Raw genomic sequence first — 18145 nt, forward strand, 5'->3', positions numbered from 1 at the left:
ACTATAACAAATTAATTTTTTTTTTTTTTTCAAATTTTAATTCATAATATCTTTCAACGCTTCTCAAAACATACATACTTTCAACAGTATTATCAACATGCCAGTAATGTGAAATGCAAGCTTTTAAAATTTGGGAAACAAAGATGGGATGTAGAATTTATACTTGCTGGGAATATATTGTTCGAGGGAGAGGAAATAAGACAACTTGGGGTGATGGTAGATAAGGATCTAAAATTTACAGAATGAATTTGCCAAAATTGTGAGGACAGTGCAACAAATTCTGCCAATGAGTTGTAGAAGTAGGGAGATTGTGGCACCATACTTATAAAGCCTTGAGTTTGCCACATGACTACTGTGCACAGATTTAGTCACCTGGTTTTCAAAAGAATGAAGAAATATTGGAAAAGTCCAGAGGCAATTGACTAAGGTAGTTTCTGATCTCTGGAATGTTGAATATGAAGAAAGGTTGAGATGATGCAATTTGCCAAGTTTAGTGGAGTGGAGAGAAGGAAGAGGGGTGATATGATAGAGACATAGAAGTTAGTAAGAGGTTGTTATAAGATTAACATTGAAGAGGTTTTTCATAAAATGGTGGGAGATTGGGGGAGAAGAAGAGGTTATCCCTGGAAGCTATAATAAGAAAGGCATAAGTGTGAAGCAGTTTTTTTTTTTTTTTTTTTTTGTGCATGGAGAGTGGTGAATGATGGGAATGCATTGTCTGAGAGTGTGGCGTCGGCAGAGTATTTGAACATTTAATGCACGTTATTATGAGCTGTGTGAGCTGTGTCTATGACAAAGAGGTCTGCGATGAGTATTTGACTCCATGGGAGATTGGGATGATAATAATAATAATAATACTGGAAAGAATTATAAAAATGGATTATGGATGAATCACGTAAAAAAACTTTATTAATATAGATTTTTCTTAAGTATCATCAAGATCGCAGAATGGCAATTAAACAGTTACAGACGAAAAAGCACTGCCTGAGTAGTTAATGGGAGATAACCGTACAAAGGCGTCTGATCAGGAGGGGCACCATTTCAAGACAGTAAATGCAGTTCTGAATCCTTGTCCTTACCAGCTCTTCTCCAACGCCTTGACCACAACTTCAGGCAAGCAGATTAGCCTATAATATGAATCCTTAGTCTTATAATTTTCTTTATGGAGCGGAACAATTTTGCCATCTTTCTATTCCTTTGGAACCTGGACTAATCGAAGACACTCATGTTAAAAATGTAAGTTAAAGCTGTTGTGAACTCACTGGAACATTCTCTGAAGACACACGATGATATACTATCAAGTCATATGGCCTTGTTGACATCACGTTTACTCAGTTCCTCATATACTTCCTGCTCACTCACTGTCATTGGCTCCTCACCCATTCCCATTCACTGTTCTCAAGTTCTACATTATATTAAAGTCACAAGGATAGAATACTTTAATGAAATAATTAAACACCTCTATTATATCCTCCTCAGTATTTATCATTCCATTATCACTGACCAACATCACCATCCCATAATCATTCTTCCTTCTATTAGCACATATCAAAAAAACTGCCTAGGATAGGATTTCTTTTAGTATCATTTGCTACCTGCTGCTCATACTGCACTTTTGCTACCCTTATTAAGTGAGTCCTTGCTTGCTTTTTACGGTCCTCATATAATTGATTATCTTCACTCATCTTGTGCTGCCTCCACAATGCCTTTTTGTACCAGATTGCATGCTTCACTTCTTCAGTCATCCATTTTACACCTACCTTATTTAATCTCCAGACCTTTGGAAGACACTCAGTCATTGCCTCTGCCAGATACTTCCTGAAGAGACCAAGCAGCATTGATTTTCTTCCCATGCAATTCCCATGCAGATTCCATATCATGGAATGAGGAGTTAGCTGGAAAATAGATCAATGCAGCTTGGGGGATTTTTCAAAAACTATCTAGTAGATGCAATGTCTAAATGTATTCCAAGGGTGAGAAGGTTAAATAAGGTAGGTGTGAAATGGATGAATAAAGAGATTAAGCATGCAATACAGAGAAAAAGGGAATTATGGAAGCAGCATAAGAGAAGTGGAAATAACCAATTCCACGAGGACTACAAAGACCAGACAAGGCAGGTGACTTGGTTGGTGAGGGTAGCTAAAGAGAGGTAGGAACAGCAGTTAGCTAATGAAGCCAAAAAGAATCCTAAGGAGTTTTTTTGATATGTAGCCAGCAAAAGAGAGAGAATGATTATGGAAGGATGACATTGATTGGAGAAAATGGCTTAAAGACAGCTGTTGCAGAAGCTGTGGTGGAGATACTTAATGAGCAGTTCATAAAGGTCTTTCAATCTTGTGAATGTGACTTCATGGAGAGATTGAGAGCAGTTGATGATGGGGAAGAAAGACTGACTGCAAGTGAGCAAGAGGTGTATGGGGAGTTGAGCAAACTAGATGTAAATAAGGCTGTGGGATTTGATAATATATCACCACATATTCTGAAGGAATGTGCCATGGAGTTGACGCCAGCCTTGACATATTTTTTTAATACAAGTCTTGCACTCAGTCACGTTCCTAAGGAGTGGAAGGAGGACAAGATTGTGCCACTTCATAAAGGAGGTAATAGAACACAAGCATCAAACTATAGGCCTATCTGTGTGTCAGGTGTTGTAATTAAGTTGTTGGAGAAGCTTGTGAGAACTAGGATCCAGAATTGGTTAGTAATCTACTTACTTATTACAATAAGGTGACTGCTTCATGGACAGAGGAGAAGGATGCACAGTAATATACTTAGATTTTGCAAAGGCTTTTGATAGATTACCACATGATAAGTTGATAGTCAAACTGGAGTGGATGGAGTTGGATATTAGATTGGTGTATTGAATTGGAGACTGGCTATCTGATAGGTATCAACAAATTGTGTATGGTGGAGCGATATGCAGGAAAAGGAAAATTAGTAGTGGTGTGCCTCAGGGGTCTGTTTTAGGGCCATTGCTGTTTAACTTGTATATTAATGATATTGCTGAAGATTTGGATTGAGGTATTATTATTATTATGGGCGACTCCAGGGAGTTCTTAGACTCATCGAGGGAGGCCCTAAACATCATGTCCACACAACTATTCAACATTCTCAAAGTATCTGTCATACCTTGCCTCGAACTCACTCTCTGTCATAGCACCCACAACAGACTCTGGCAGCTTATTCCACTCATTTACCACTCTAAAGGTAAAGAACCCAGCTCTAACACCCTTGCTAACCACACTCTTGCCCAGCTTCCATAGATGTCCCCTAGTTCTCCCACCACCAGTCCTGATCTCAAAAATATCCTCTGAATTAATCCTATAGAAACCCTTCAGCAATTTGAATGTCTCAATCATATCCCCCCTTTTCTGCCTATCAACCAATTTCTGCAACCCACAAATCTTCAACCTATTCTCATAAGGTTCATTCCATAGGCCTGCTATCATCTTGGTCATTCACCTCTGGATCCTTTCCACCTCCTCCCCATGAAGAAGAAACCTAGGTGACCAAATCTGAGCACAGTAGTCGAGATGAGGTTATATCAAGGCTTGGTACAGAGGAACAATAACTTGCTTGTCTCTGCTTGTCAAAGTATTTTTCAACAACCAAGTGAGTTGACGAGCTGATTTAGCCACTTTTGCAATGTGCCCCCTAAACTTCTCCCTATCCACCAACACTCCCAAGTCCCTGGCATCATCAATCTCGTGGAGTACAGCTCCACCAATGTGGTATACCGCTGCTAATCTTTTCACCCCAAAATGTATAACCTTAAATTTTGTCACATTAAATTGATATCCAGAACTCCAATCTATCCAAATCATCCTGCAAGATTTTGACATCTTCTGCATTCACTATTGCCCTACCCAACTTTGCATCATCAGCAAACAAATGAACTGTTCCTCTTAGATCCTTCCCTATATCGTTAATGAACAAATTAAACAGCAGTGGTCCAAGAACAGAACCCTGCGGCACACCACTAGTCACAGGCCGTCTTTTGGACTCTACTCCTGAATAAACTACTCTCTGATGACGTCTCTCCATCAACCACCCACCTATCCATCTCACCAACCCTATATCCATTCCCATATGTTGCAGTTTACGGATTAGAATTCCATGTGGTATCCTGTCAAAGGCCTTAGCCAGGACCAGCAGTATCACTGTAAACCCATTACCCTTATCTAGTTCAGCCGTCACTGTGTTATAAAACTTGAGCAAGTTACTGAGGCATGATCTACCCTTCACAAAGCCATGCTGTCCGCCGTACAGTATCTCATTTTCATCAATCCATTCCTGTATTTTTCCTTTGACTACTTTCTCCAAGACCTTGACAACGACTCCTGATATGCTGATCGGTCAGTAATTTGCAACAGTAGTCTTGGATCCTCCTTTATGCAGTGGAACTATTTTTCCCTCTTTCCACACGTTTGGGACTAAACCAGACCCGAGACTCAGATTAAACAACATGGTCAAGGGCACTGATAATTCTTTAGCCGCTTCATGTAAGACCCGTGCCGGTATGCCATCCAATCCCACAGATGTATTCACATTAAACTTCTGTAATAGACCATTCACCTCCACATCATTCATCACAATTCCCTTATAAACTAATGATTCCTTCATTCTTTCAATGTCACCACCTGGATGATATACTCCTGCAAAGTGCTCCCTCAGTAATTCCACTATATCGACTGATTCAGTGACCTCCTTACCATATTCAGTTGTTTGCAGATGATGCAAAGTTGGAACAAACCATGAAGAGTAGAGAAGATGTTGTGGCCTTACAAGAAGACTTAAATTGAGTGATTGGGCACAGGAATGGGGATTTGAGTTCAATGTTACAAAATGTAAGGTTTTAAAATTTGGAAAACAAAGATGGGATGCAGAATTTATGCTTGGTGAGGATATATTGTCAGAGGTGGAGGAAATAGGAGATCTGGGGATGATAGTGGATAAGGATCTGAAATTTAGGGGCCACATAGCCAAAATTGTGAAGACAACACAAAGGCTTCTGGGAATGATGCTGAGGACATTGACTTGTAGAAGTAGGGATATTCTTGTTCCATTGTATAAGGCTTTCATTAGGCCTCACATGGACTATTGTGCCCAGATTTGGTCACCTGGTTTTCAGAAGAATGAAGAGGGTCCAGAGGTGACTGACTAAGGTAGTTTTTAACCTCTGGAATGTCGAGTATGAGGAAATATTGAGAAGATGCAACTTGGATAGTCTGGTGGACAGGAGGAGGAGGGGAGATATGATAGAGACCTACAAGTTATTAAGGAGTTGTTATAGGATCAATGCTGGAGAGGTTCTACAGAAAATAGCAGGAGATCAGGGGAGAACCAGAGGTCATCCCTGGAAGCTGTATAAGGAGTGTGTGAGTACGTGTGTAGAGGCTTAAGTGCTGTGAGGACATCATGTTGGAGGCTTAATGGATTTTTTACAACACTCAAAAAGAATTAAAATAGAATTTAATACTTCCTATATTTCGTCCTAGTCACTAGGACATCTACGGGGATTACAAAAACAATTAATGTAACATATACACAAATAACAAACAATACTAAGCCCAACCACGTGGGTGACACTAAAGTCCTATCTAGGTAGAGCACTCTCTAAGGGCAGTAGTAGGTGGCCTGGAATGTAAGGTGGGAACTCTGGTGATGAGTGTTTCCCAAATCTTCGGAAGCTTAATGCAACCGTATTTATTGAGATTTGGTTGGTTTTTGAGAGCTGCTGCTGCTTCTAAGAAAAGTCTCTAAGATGTCAGAGGGAAATCCCTCTGACATCTTAGATCTCTTTTCCTTTGCCATTAACTCTGGGTATTTCTCTTGGAACAACAAAATCTACAAGTAGATAGAGGGAACTGCCATGGGCTCCCCCCCCTCTCCCCCCCTTGCCAATTTCTATATGGAAGATTTCAAAAAATGAGCCATAGACTCAGCCCCACTCAAACCCTCTATCTGGCTAAGATATGTAGATGATGTGTTCTCTATTTGGCCTCATGGCCCAGACACGTTAGACTCCTTCCTCAGTCATCTCAATAGTCTACATCCAAGAATCCAGTTCACTATGGAAAAGGAAAAGAACAATTGTTTACCCTTCCTAGACACCTTAGTCACACGCCTGCCTAATGATACACTTACCTTCACCGTATACAGAAAACCCCCACACACAGGCAGATACATTCACAAACTCTCCCACCACCACCCCTCTCAACAATATGGCATTATTAAAACCCTTACCAAGAGAGCCCACAATCTTTGTTCCAGTTGAACCGCCCTCACTACTGAGCTTAACCACATACACAGCACTTTCCTCTCCAATGGCTACAGCGATCACAGTATCAAAAAAATAATCAACTCCTCCCCCATTCCCCGTCCTTCTCGTCAACAAGATTTTAAAAATGCCATCACCATACCCTACATCCGTGGCACATCCGAAAAAATAGCCAAGATACTAAAAACGTACAACCTACACACAGCATATAAGCCCCACTGCAAACTTGCTACCCTTATCCGTTCTACGAAAGATCAGCTTCCTCCTCTCTCTCTGCCTGGAGTTTACAAAGTACCCTGTTCCTGTAAGCTGGCGTACTTTGGACAGACAAGCAGATCAGCATCCATCCGTCTAGAGGAATACAAGTCATACATTTTCAAACACAACTATGGCCATTCAGGCTTGGCTGACCATGTTTTGGACACCACCCACAGAGTATCATGGAAGAAAACCACCATGCTCCACCACAGCAAATTCAAGAAAGAGAGACTTTTCTTAGAAGCAGCAGCAGCTCTCAAAAACCAACCAAATCTCAATAAATACGGTTGCATTAAGCTTCCGAAGATTTGGGAAACACTCATCACCAGAGTTCCCACCTTACATTCCAGGCCACCTACTACTGCTCTTAGAAAGCGCTCTACCTAGATAGGACTTTAGTGTCACCCACGTGGTTGGGCTTAGTATTGTTTGTTATTTGTGTATATGTTACATTAATTGTTTTTGTAATCCCCGTAGATGTCCTAGTGACTAGGACGAAATATAGGAAGTATTAAATTCTATTTTAATTCTTTTTGAGTGTTGTAAAAAATCCATTAACCCTCCAACATGAGTGTGTGAATAGGGGAGTGAGAAGCAGATTTTTTTCATGCAGAGTTGTGAATGCCTTGCCTGAGAGTGTGGTGTCTGCAGAGAATTTGAAGCACGATATGATGTGTTTAAAGCACGATATGATGAGCTGTGTGTTTGATAAAAGGACCTCCTAGATGAGTCTTTGACTCCATGGGATCTTGGCTAATAATAATAATAATGATAATAATATCATCACTGCAAGCCACCTCCTGAGCTTGCCATAATCACCAGCCCTATAGTTCTCCATATAACACTTTCTCACGAAGGTCTTGATATGGATGGCCACCACCCAAGTGATTACTTCTTGGTCACTTTCATCAACTGGAGGAAGATGTGACACTTCATTTACAACAATATCTTCTGATGAGATAAACAAATCCAAGACCTTCGATCCATGTATGAAGTGTTACATACTGCTTAGTGTCTTAAAGTCAAGAAATTCATTCTGGAGTCTCTTCATTCCAGTCTATATTACTATAATTGAAATCATACATAATGATCACCCTTTTCTTATTAGCCAGACCTATTTATCTAAATATTTCCTTCTCACTGCCCTCCACATTACTAGGTCTATAGCAACACCCTACTAAACATTTCATCCTGTCCACCTCCACTTCACACCATACTGCTTCAAAACCACTTTCAGTATTTGTTTCTTGCCTCACCACCCTAGATAGAAAACTTCTCTGCCATCATCAACAACACTCCTCCTCCCTTTTTTTGCTTTGTCTTTCTTCATGAAAGACTACGTATCCTGCCATCTCTGTTCCTGTCAGAATATGATCCTTGTTTAAACATGTCTCCTACCACCATTTTGTTCAAGACAAGCTTCGAAATTCAGTAAAAAAAAAGCTTACTGTAAAAAACACTTAAGTAAAGAAAAACAGTTAAAATATTGATATTCTTTTCCTAGATTGTGACAAATCCTTTGAACTAGTAAAAAGATACAAATTTTTTGAAATATTGAATTACCTTCACAATTAATAACAGTTACTAAAAATATATGAAAATAATGTCATATCAGTAAAAACTGGTGATATAACTAGAGAATTGAAAAAATAAATACAGGTGGTAAGGCAAGGAATAAGCCTGTCCCCTGTCCTTTTTAATATATTTAACCTTAATGATATGTGGAACCATAAGGCTGGTGATTATGACAAGCTCAGAAGGCAGCTTGCTGCTATATGATGGAATGAAGAATTGGAAGGAAAGGAGATCAGTGCAGCTTGGGACTGTTCAGGAACTGTTTGCCAGAAACAATGTCTCAAATAAGGTGAATGTGAAATGCATGATTGAAGAGGTGAAGCATGCAATTTGGAAGAAGAAGAAGGTATTCTGGAAGCAGCATAAGATGAGTAGTGGTAATAGTCAGTTGCATGAGGAGTACAAAGAACAAGAATGAGAGGTAACTCACTTGGTAAGGGTAGCAAAAATGCAATCTGAGTGAATCTGAGTTAGCTAATGAAACCAAAAGAAATCCTAGGGAGTTTTTTCAATATATACCAAGTAGAAGAAAGAATGATTACAGACAGACTGGTTGGAGAGAATGGTAGACTGGTAACCACTGAGCAGGATATAGAATATGTTAATAAGCAGTTCATGAAAGCCTCATGAAAGTAATATCTTAGGGAATAAATTAACTGTGGTAAGGGTAAAAGGCAGATAACAAAGATAGTTTCAGGACTGTACAATGTTAGTTATGAGGATCGGCTGAGGGAATGTGGACTGCAGAGTTTGGTGGATAGAAGAAGAAGAAGGAGAGGTGATATGATTGAGACTTTTAAACTGTTGAGAGGTGGTTACAGGATTGACACTGGGGAGTTCTTTTGCTTGGTTGAACAGTGGGAAGGAGTGATGACAAGGGGCCATCCCTGGAAGTTACAAAAGGAAACTGTGAGCAAGAAGGTGAGGAGTGGTTTCTTTGCATGGAGGGTGGTTAAACCATGGAATGCATTGCTTGATAGAGTGGTGAGAGCAAGAACGGTCAATGAGTTTAAGGAGTGGTATGATAGACATTGTGTTTCCTAGGAGGGACCTCCTACGATGAGTCTTTTGACTCCATGGAGGTCTAAATAATAATAATAAAAAAACCTTTTGTTACTAACTTGAACTAAGCAACTAATGTAGTGATATAGTGACTGACTTATATGTTGAAATTTCTAAAGCATAAACAGACAGTGAATTCTTCATATTTATTAAAAAAAAGTATAAATTCACCTTGATTTTTTTGTTATTTATATATGAGATTTATATTTGTGTGCATGTGAAGAGATTTACCAATATCTTTTTTATGACTACCTTTTACAGGAATCTTTTTCATAATCCCGTGCATTGACACATATTGCAAAGTTGATCTGAGGACAGTGTCCTTTGATGTTCCACCTCAGGAGGTAAGCAGCTTTATATTTTAGTTCTCAATGAAAGATAATGGATCTCACTCAGTGAGAACACTTATGATTACATTAACTCCTTGGAGGTTTGTTTAATGTAATAATATCAGCACACTACTTGATTGTTGTTCAATAAGTTCTTGTTTTAGAGGAATCCTTTGTCTTCTGATAAAGGATCCCTCTAAAAGACCTTTAGACCTCAGAAGACAAAGGTCTTCTGAAAAAAAAAAAAAAAGAGTATATTCATTTTTTTTTTCTTGCTTTCACTGCACTTATTGCAATCATTTTGTTGGCTGAATACAACACAGTCATATGCAGCTCATAGAATTTAATGAATTAATATCCAATTTAAACTGAAAGTTTAGAGTTTGTTTTAAACTAGCCCACAAAATTAAATATACATTTAAATGTATACAAAACCCTTGTATTAGTAGGAGTAACTAAGAGCTGACTTCGTTGGCCAAAGCTTAGTATTAATTTAAATTAAGGGGATATTAAATCCCACATTGTTTTAAAACCGAATAAGAAACTCAATTGGAATCAGAGAGTTTCATGCTGAATATAGTAAACTATAAAGTATCGGTGACCACTAGCGTGAGCTAATGCAAGTGACCCTAGTACGTAGTACAATACCGGAGAACTCGCAGCAAAGTCAGTAAAGTTCTGATCGCTATTCTTAGGTATTTTCCATAATGTAAAAAACACATTTCCATTATGGAAAATTACATTATGGAAAATACCTAAGAATAGCGATCAGAACAGAACTTTACCGACTTTGCTGCGAGTTCTCCGGTATTGTACTACGTACTAGGGTCACTTGCATTAGCTCACACTAGTGGTCGCCGATACTTTATAGTTTACTATATTCAGCATGAAACTCTCTGATTCCAATCTTTGAGTTTCTTATTCGGTTTTAAAACAATGTGGGATTTAATATCCCCTTAATTTAAATAATGTTTATATCGCCAAGATGAAGCTTATTAGCTCTTTATATTTAAGTAGCTTAGTATTAATTTTTTTCAACTCATAATATATAGATTTGGATTCCACCACCACCATGACATAGTTATTATTGGCCTTCCAGCAAGTGACATAAGTCTATCTAGGGTGACAATGGCGTGAATTCCATGAATTACTTAAATTCATGTTTATGTGGATGTACATATACCTTGTTGGACTGTCGGTTTGAATAATGCTGCAGGCATGCATGGATGGTTGTGAATGTCTTTAGGTGGGAGGTGAATTTCATTGCTTGGTGCAAGACATCCCCATTTATTGCAAATTGCAATTGGCAATACTATGAAATTCATCTACATATAGGGCGACTTGTTTTTACGTGATTCTTGCACAGAAAAAGTTATAAACCTATAGTGTATTATAGTACCTTGGGTGGACTAAGAATTTTTGTCATATTGAATAATCAGTATACATAAATTTTAATTAACCACTCCTCCAACACAACTCTTTCTTAAAGTTCATGCCTTCTTAGCATTGAGAACCAATTCCTGAAGGCCATTTCACATATTTTCTATCCTAACAGTAAAAATTAAACTCAGTGTATTTGTTTTCACTGAAGTGTGGCAAACTTCTGCTGTCTCTTGTATATGTCCTGAACTAACTAAAAACATCAATTAAATCTCCTTTGTATTGCCTTTCTGATGAATTCATCAGATCACATTTAACCATCTGATCTCTTGATTTTCTTGACATCCATTGAAATTCTTGGTGAGTAAATCTGGAAGCTGTATATGCAATATTGGTTTGATTGGAGACTTGTATAATGGTATCATAACTTATTCCTACAAGTGAACCTTCTTTTAAGTAAACCTACAATCCACTGAGCTTTATAGTTATCTTACCACTTGAATTACCTACTAACCAAACTCCAGTTCTTGTATTTGTCAAATTTTTTTAAGGTTAACGAATACAAGGATTTGGATATAATTAGGATCATCCTGTAAAAAGCTTAAGTTATCTGAACAGTTGACTATTCTACTTAAATTTACATTGTCCACAAAGAGAGAAATTTTAATATTTGCAACTAAATCATCATCGTTATTGAATTCCTGATATGCTCTCAGTGGCATACAGGATGCATATTATTTATTTATTTATTAATATTTTTTTCATGAATTCCATGGAGTCACAAGACTCATCATGGGAGGTCCATCTTCGACAACACAAAGTCTATCATACCACTCACTACCCTATCAGGTAATGCATTGCATGGTTCAACCACCTTCCATGCCAAAAAGTCACTCCTCAGCCCTTGCTCACTATTTCCATTTGTAACCTTTAGAGGCTCATTAGCCCATTGTCTTTGTCCCTTTCCTTTGTTCTATCACATGAAAGAACTCTCCAATGTCAACCTTATACCCCCCCCCCCCTTGACAGTATAAATGTCTTAATCATATTATCTCTCCTTCTTCTGTCTACCAAACTTTGTAATTCGCATGCCCTCAGCCTGTCCTCATAACTAACATTGTACAATCCTGATAACAGTAATCCAGATGTGGTCTGATCCGGGCTTTACACAATGGAACTACAGCACTTCTATCTGTTGGTAAGCGTCCTTTTCAGTATTGCAGCCTTCTGAGTTACCTTCACCACCTTTGCAATATGTTCTATAAACTTAGGCTTACCATTTGTCCCGGTATGGTCCCAAACAGTTTGTCATTTTGTCCTGGTTATTTGGTAAAAATTTAAAAGTGCAGAATATACACGCAGTACAAAAAGTGCAGCCTCAGAAAATAGTAAATTAGGCAACACGAATACCCCACTTTGACTCTGGCCTGTATGCTGCATCGCAAGTCATTGTTGAGCATGTGCAATCTTAGTTGAGTTTAGATTGTGAGTCGGTGTTTCTTTCCGGCATGTTGTTTGTGATTTTTTTTACTTCATTAAATTAATTTAACCCCAAAATGCCAAAAACTGTGTGTTTACGGGTGAATTAAAAAAGGATTATCCGTTTTTGAAAAAAGTTTGTGGTCATATTGACAAAGTGAAATGTGAACAGTGCTCTTCAGAATTTTCTGTAGCTCATGGTGGGCGTTCAGACATAAAAAATCACTTGACATGTGCAAAACATAAGGCTAGTCTAGCAGCGGCAGGAACTTCCTCAAAGATATTGTCATATTTTAAAGGTGCCGATCCAAGTACAAAGAATTTTTAATAGCTGCTAAAGAAGCAACTTTTGCATTTCATGTTGCTATTCACAATCTCAGCTTTAAGTCCGGCGATTGTTCATCTAAATTGATATCAAAGCTTTTTGAATCAAAGTTTAGACTGGGTAGAACAAAATGCGAAGCTGTCATTGTTAATGTGATTGAGCCACTGTTGTTTCAGCAACTTTGTGAAGATTTAAACAAAACAGATTTTGTGACAATATCAATTGATTCTTCCAACAGGAAAGAAATTAAAACTGTGCTATGTGTTGTGCGGTATTTTGCACCAGATTGTGGAGTAAAAGTTAAACTTTTAGACTTTCAATCAGTTCCCGGTGAAACTGCAGAAATACTGACAAACCATTTAATGTCAGTTATGAAAACTCATAATATAACAAAAAAAATTATTGGATTTTGTGGAGATAACTGCAATATCAATTTTGGGGGTGTAAAACAGAGAGGAGAAAACAATATTTACAGTCGATTGAAGAAGGAACTAGGTAGAAATATTGTGGGCATTGGTTGCGGTGCTCACATCGTTCACAACTGTCTTCAAACTGCAGTTGATGTTCTACTATTGAAATAGAAGCTTTAGTAGGCAAAATTTATAAATATTTCTACATTTATACGGTTCGAGTCACTCAACTAAAAGCGTTCTGTGAATTTGTAGATGTAGAGTATAAAAAGGTTCTTCAACATGGCAACACCCATTTTCTTTCGCTACTTTCAGCTATTGACAGAATACTTGATATCTATGAGGGACTGAAATCATATTTTATTTCACAAAAACACTGTCTGGTGATGATAAAACAGTTCTTTGATAATGATTGTGGTGAAATGTATTTGTGGTTTGTGCACGGGCAACTCAAATTGTTGAACAAATCTATCTTGATTATGGAAAATACAAAAGCGAGTGCAACAGATATTGTCATTGAACTTAGAAAATTAAAAACAAATCTTGAGGAAAGGTGTGATAATAAATTTATACCTCAAAAAGCAAAAAAGCTTTTTAGAATACTGGAAAATAATGGAAGTATTAATATAATACTACAAGAGTTTACAAAATTTTATGACCGATGTCTTTCTTACATTGAACTTTGAGAAAACAGTTTTGGTGGAGCAGAATCTTTTACTTGGATAAACAACAACGAATTAACTTGGTCAGAAATTGAAGCTTCAGGTGAAAAAATTAATGAAACTCTTGCAAATAATGCAATAAACATGAATGAACTGTTTGATGAAGTGGTGATTGCAAAAGCGTTTTTGTCGGCAAACTATGACATTTTGAAAAATACAAGTTGCGAAGAAAAATGAATACAACTATTCAGTCATTTCAAAGAAAAGAACATTTCATTGCCCAATCTTGTCTAAATTATAGAATACATTTTCAGCCTGCCAGGTACATCTTCACCAGTTGAAAGGATATTCTCAATCATGAATAACATATGGTCTGAATAAAGAGGTAGAATGGCTGAATCAACAGTAAAAGCTGGATTGCACTGCAAACTTAATAGTGAACTAAATTGTAGTGAATTTTTCAACACGATTAAAAATAACAAAGAATTTTTAAAGAAAGTTCACGCTAGTGATAAATTATATAAATATTAATAACTTTTTAATAATAAGTTATGTTCAGTTAAGAGTAATTAAAAATTATTACTACGAAATGTTGATTTTTGTTAACCACTCCGTTATTTAGCCTTTTGAATCATAAGTACTTAGCGTAGAAGGCATTACTTTCTGTTTTGAGTAAACTCTCAAAAATGTCCGAGTTTGATAAAAAAAAAAATTTATGGTAAGTCTATATAAACTTCATGTTTCTATCAGTCATTACCTCAAAATCCTTTATTTCTCTGCTTCCTCTAGTACATTTCTATCAAACAGAGTATGCAACCGCCCATTGATGGATTCCAAACTTAAAGACCTTACATTTACTTACTTTCCTATCCTCTATGTGCCTCATGGCACATAAGGGCGAGATCCTTTTCTTTCAGATTTCCCTGTCTTGAGTTACCAGTTCAGCTTCAATCCAGATCAGCTAGGCATGTGTGGCCTAATAAGAGCCTTATATGATGGAACAAGAATCTCCTTACTTCTACAAATCAGTGTCCTGTGTATCATTCCCAGAATTTGTTGTATTGTCCTCACAATTTTGGCAGTGTGTCCTCTAAATTTTAGATCCTTATCCGCCATTACCACAAGATCACTTATTTCCTCTACATCTAGCAATATATTCCTCCCACCAAGTGTAAATTCTACATCCCATCTCAAATCTCTCAAATTTGAAAACTTTACATTTTGCAACATTGAAGTGGTATCCCCACTCCTGTGCCTATTCCCTAAAAAAAAAAAAAAAAAAAAAAAAACTCACCCAAATAGGACATGAACCCTGGGCCCTTAGGTCAAAAGCCTAATGCTCTACTGACTGAGCTATTGAAGATCTTTATTTTGGCTTATTATTATTATTGTAACACCCTCCATGGAGCCGGCAGACTCACTATGGGAGGTACATTCAACTGACAACATATTTATCATATAGAATCTTAAAATCCTTAACACTCCATTCACTGATAATTCCCCATGTAAAAAATCTGCTCCTCACCACACTTTTATACAACTTCCAGGAATGACCTGTGGTTCTTCCTCTCTCACCATCTACTCATTTTATAATCCCCTCTGGATTAATCTGATAAAATCCTCTCACTAACTTAAATGTCTCTATCATATCACCTCTCTTCCTCCTATCCACCAAACTCTGCACTCCACATCTCTTTAACCTCTCTCTCCATAGCCAGCATTCCAAAGTTCCGATATTGTTCATAGTAATATATTTGGGTTGCTTATGTTGTTTTTTGATGTTGCACTGAATTGGTCTTTTTTTGACTACACTGAAGAAATAAATTACTTTAAAATGAGATTTTACAATTTTGAGTAGAAAGGGTAAAGAGACAAACTATTATATTGTTATTATTAAGAGAGACCTCCAGGAGCTCATCAAGGGAGGCCATACTATTTGCACCAGCTATCACTACTTGTTCATGAATTCATTCACACTTATTGCACACACAACAACCAATGGTAATTCATTTCAATCACACACTACTCTATGAGAGAAAGACTAGCCCTCACCCCCTTTCTTCTCTGCCATTCTCAACTTCCAAGGATGCCCTCACATCCTTTCCTCACCCTCCATAAAATAAAAAATTCCATGAACTGAAATTCTATATTTCAATAGATGGAGTTTATAACTCAGAAGTTTGTAACTTTCAGAAGTTTATAACTCTCAATCATATCCCCCCTCTTTCTCCTGTTTGCTAGCGTTTGCAGTCTACACATTCTCAGTTTGTCTTCAAAATCAGTATTCCATAATCATGATATCATTTTTGACACTCTCCTTTGCATTCTCTCCACTGTATTGGAATCACGACAGAAACCAGGAAACCAGACCAGTATGCAATAGTCCAAGTGAGGTCTTATGAAGGCCTTGTAAAGAGGCAAAATAACTTTGTTATTTTTACACGTTATGGTTTGTTTCAGCATTGCAATTATTCTCTGAGTTGTATTTAAAATTTTGCTATATGAGCCTTGAACTTCAACTTCCTGTCTACTAAAACTCCAAGATCCATAGCCTGATCAATTTCTTCTAGCACAATCCCATCAATATAATACGACATTGGATATCTAATCAAACCAAAGTGCATGACTTTACATTTATTAACATTGAACTTATAGTCATTTTCACATGTTCACAATTCCAGCCTATTCAAATCATTCCATATCAGCAGAACTCTTGATTACCCCATCTATCTTTGCGTCATCAGCAAATAGCTGTATGTCACATGTCAACTTCTTCCCAATGTCATTAATGTACAGATTGAATAACAATGGATCAAAGACTGATCCTTGAGGCACACCACTGGTTACCTTGAATCTTGCAGATTCACACCCCACATACACAAATTTTTGATATCTGTCAGTCATCCATCATCTTATTCGTACCAACAGTCCATAATCCAATCCCATATTCTCTAATTTATGCAAGAGTCTTCCATGCTATATTCTGTCAAAAGCTATAGCAAATTTCAAAAGTATCATAGTGTATCCATTCCCCTTGTCTAACTCAGTGGTAACATTATTATAGAATGTGAGCAAGTTGCTAAAACATGACCTTCCTTAGTAAACCTATGCTGCTCATTGCAAAGTATAGATTCTCTGTCAACCCATTTCTGAATGCGAGCCCTAATCAACTTTTCCAAAATCTTTCACCTGTCCTGAGATACTGATTGGCCAGTAGTTGGATACACTGGTCTTTGCACCCCCCCCCCTTGTGCAATTGGATTACCATACATTCCTTCCACTCTTGTGGAATATTCTCTGTTCTGAAACTCTAATTACATACTCATACTTAGATTTCCGTACAACACTTATGACACTTCTTGCCTGCTGCTTATAATTATCATAACTGACATCATCCTTAGCCTAGTGAAAGGAATAGCCAGTTCAGTTGAATACTCTTTTAGCATCTGTGCTGATATCCCATCAATTCTTATTGCAGAATTCTTATTCAGTTTGTGCAACAGCTCTAGTACATCCCCCCCCCCCTCATAGCAGCGAGTTCAATGTTGCATATACCAAGTTGGTAACTTTTAGCAAAATGTCTACTCATTAGTTGAACAATCACTTCTGCATCAGTCATCTGCATACAATCTGCATTCAGTAGAGTTGTTCTCTCAAAGTCATTCTTTTACTTGCACATAAAGATAGAATTCTTTTGGGTTGTCTAACTTGCAGAGCCAGGTTATTTTCATACTCAGACAGCTTTCCATACAACACTTATGACTCTTCTGGCCTGCTGCTTATAATTATCATAACTGACATCATCCTTATTATTATTATTATTATTCAGGCCTCCATGGAGTCAAAAGACTCATCGTGGGAGATCCTTCCTAGGTAACACAAAGTCTATCAAGACTCATCGCGGGAGGTCCCTCCTAGGAAACACAAAGTCTATTATATCACTCCTTAAACTCAGAAGGAATGTATGAGTGCCTCCGTAGTGCAATTGGAAGAACGACGGTACTTTGCGCCCTTCGATAAAGCCCGAGTTCAATTCCGTCGTGATGGGAGGAATCTTTATATGGACTTTTTCAATTGAAGATGAGTTAGCCAATCTCATACGGAGGTAGCAGGGTTTTTTCTCCCAGAAACTCGGGTTTTTCATCCCATATACAGACAAATCAGCCCTTTAGAACACATGCAGTTTACAGACAAAAAATACTTGTTGTGGTGGAGGTGGTGGGCGGTAGATGGTACTGATGTAGTTGATTGGTAGTAGAGGTTTGGTAGTGGTGGAGATGGAGAGTTGTACAGCAGGTGTCCTCCTGCGATGAGTCTTCGGACTCCTTGGAAGTGTCATGAATAATAATAATAATTAAACTCATTGACTGTTCTCGCTCTCACCA

General features: G+C 37.7%; 1 protein-coding gene across 5 annotated transcripts in view; it reads left to right on the top strand.

Annotated features, from left to right (window-relative positions):
- LOC150098311 (stomatin-2-like) overlaps nucleotides 1–18145 on the top strand; it is a 255342-nt gene that overhangs the window by 163791 nt on the left and 73406 nt on the right. For all 5 annotated transcript variants that reach the window (XM_090405441.1, XM_090405443.1, XM_090405440.1 and 2 more), the window contains one exon: nucleotides 9437–9519. In XM_090405441.1, the coding sequence (XP_090261567.1) occupies nucleotides 9437–9519 (83 nt within the window). The remainder of the gene's footprint in view (nucleotides 1–9436; nucleotides 9520–18145) is intronic.

The sequence above is a fragment of the Typopeltis vanoorti genome, chromosome 15 (assembly GCF_054136105.1).
Source record: "Typopeltis vanoorti isolate ZY-2024b chromosome 15, IOZ_Tvanoo_1.0, whole genome shotgun sequence".
NCBI lineage: Eukaryota > Metazoa > Arthropoda > Arachnida > Uropygi > Thelyphonidae > Typopeltis > Typopeltis vanoorti.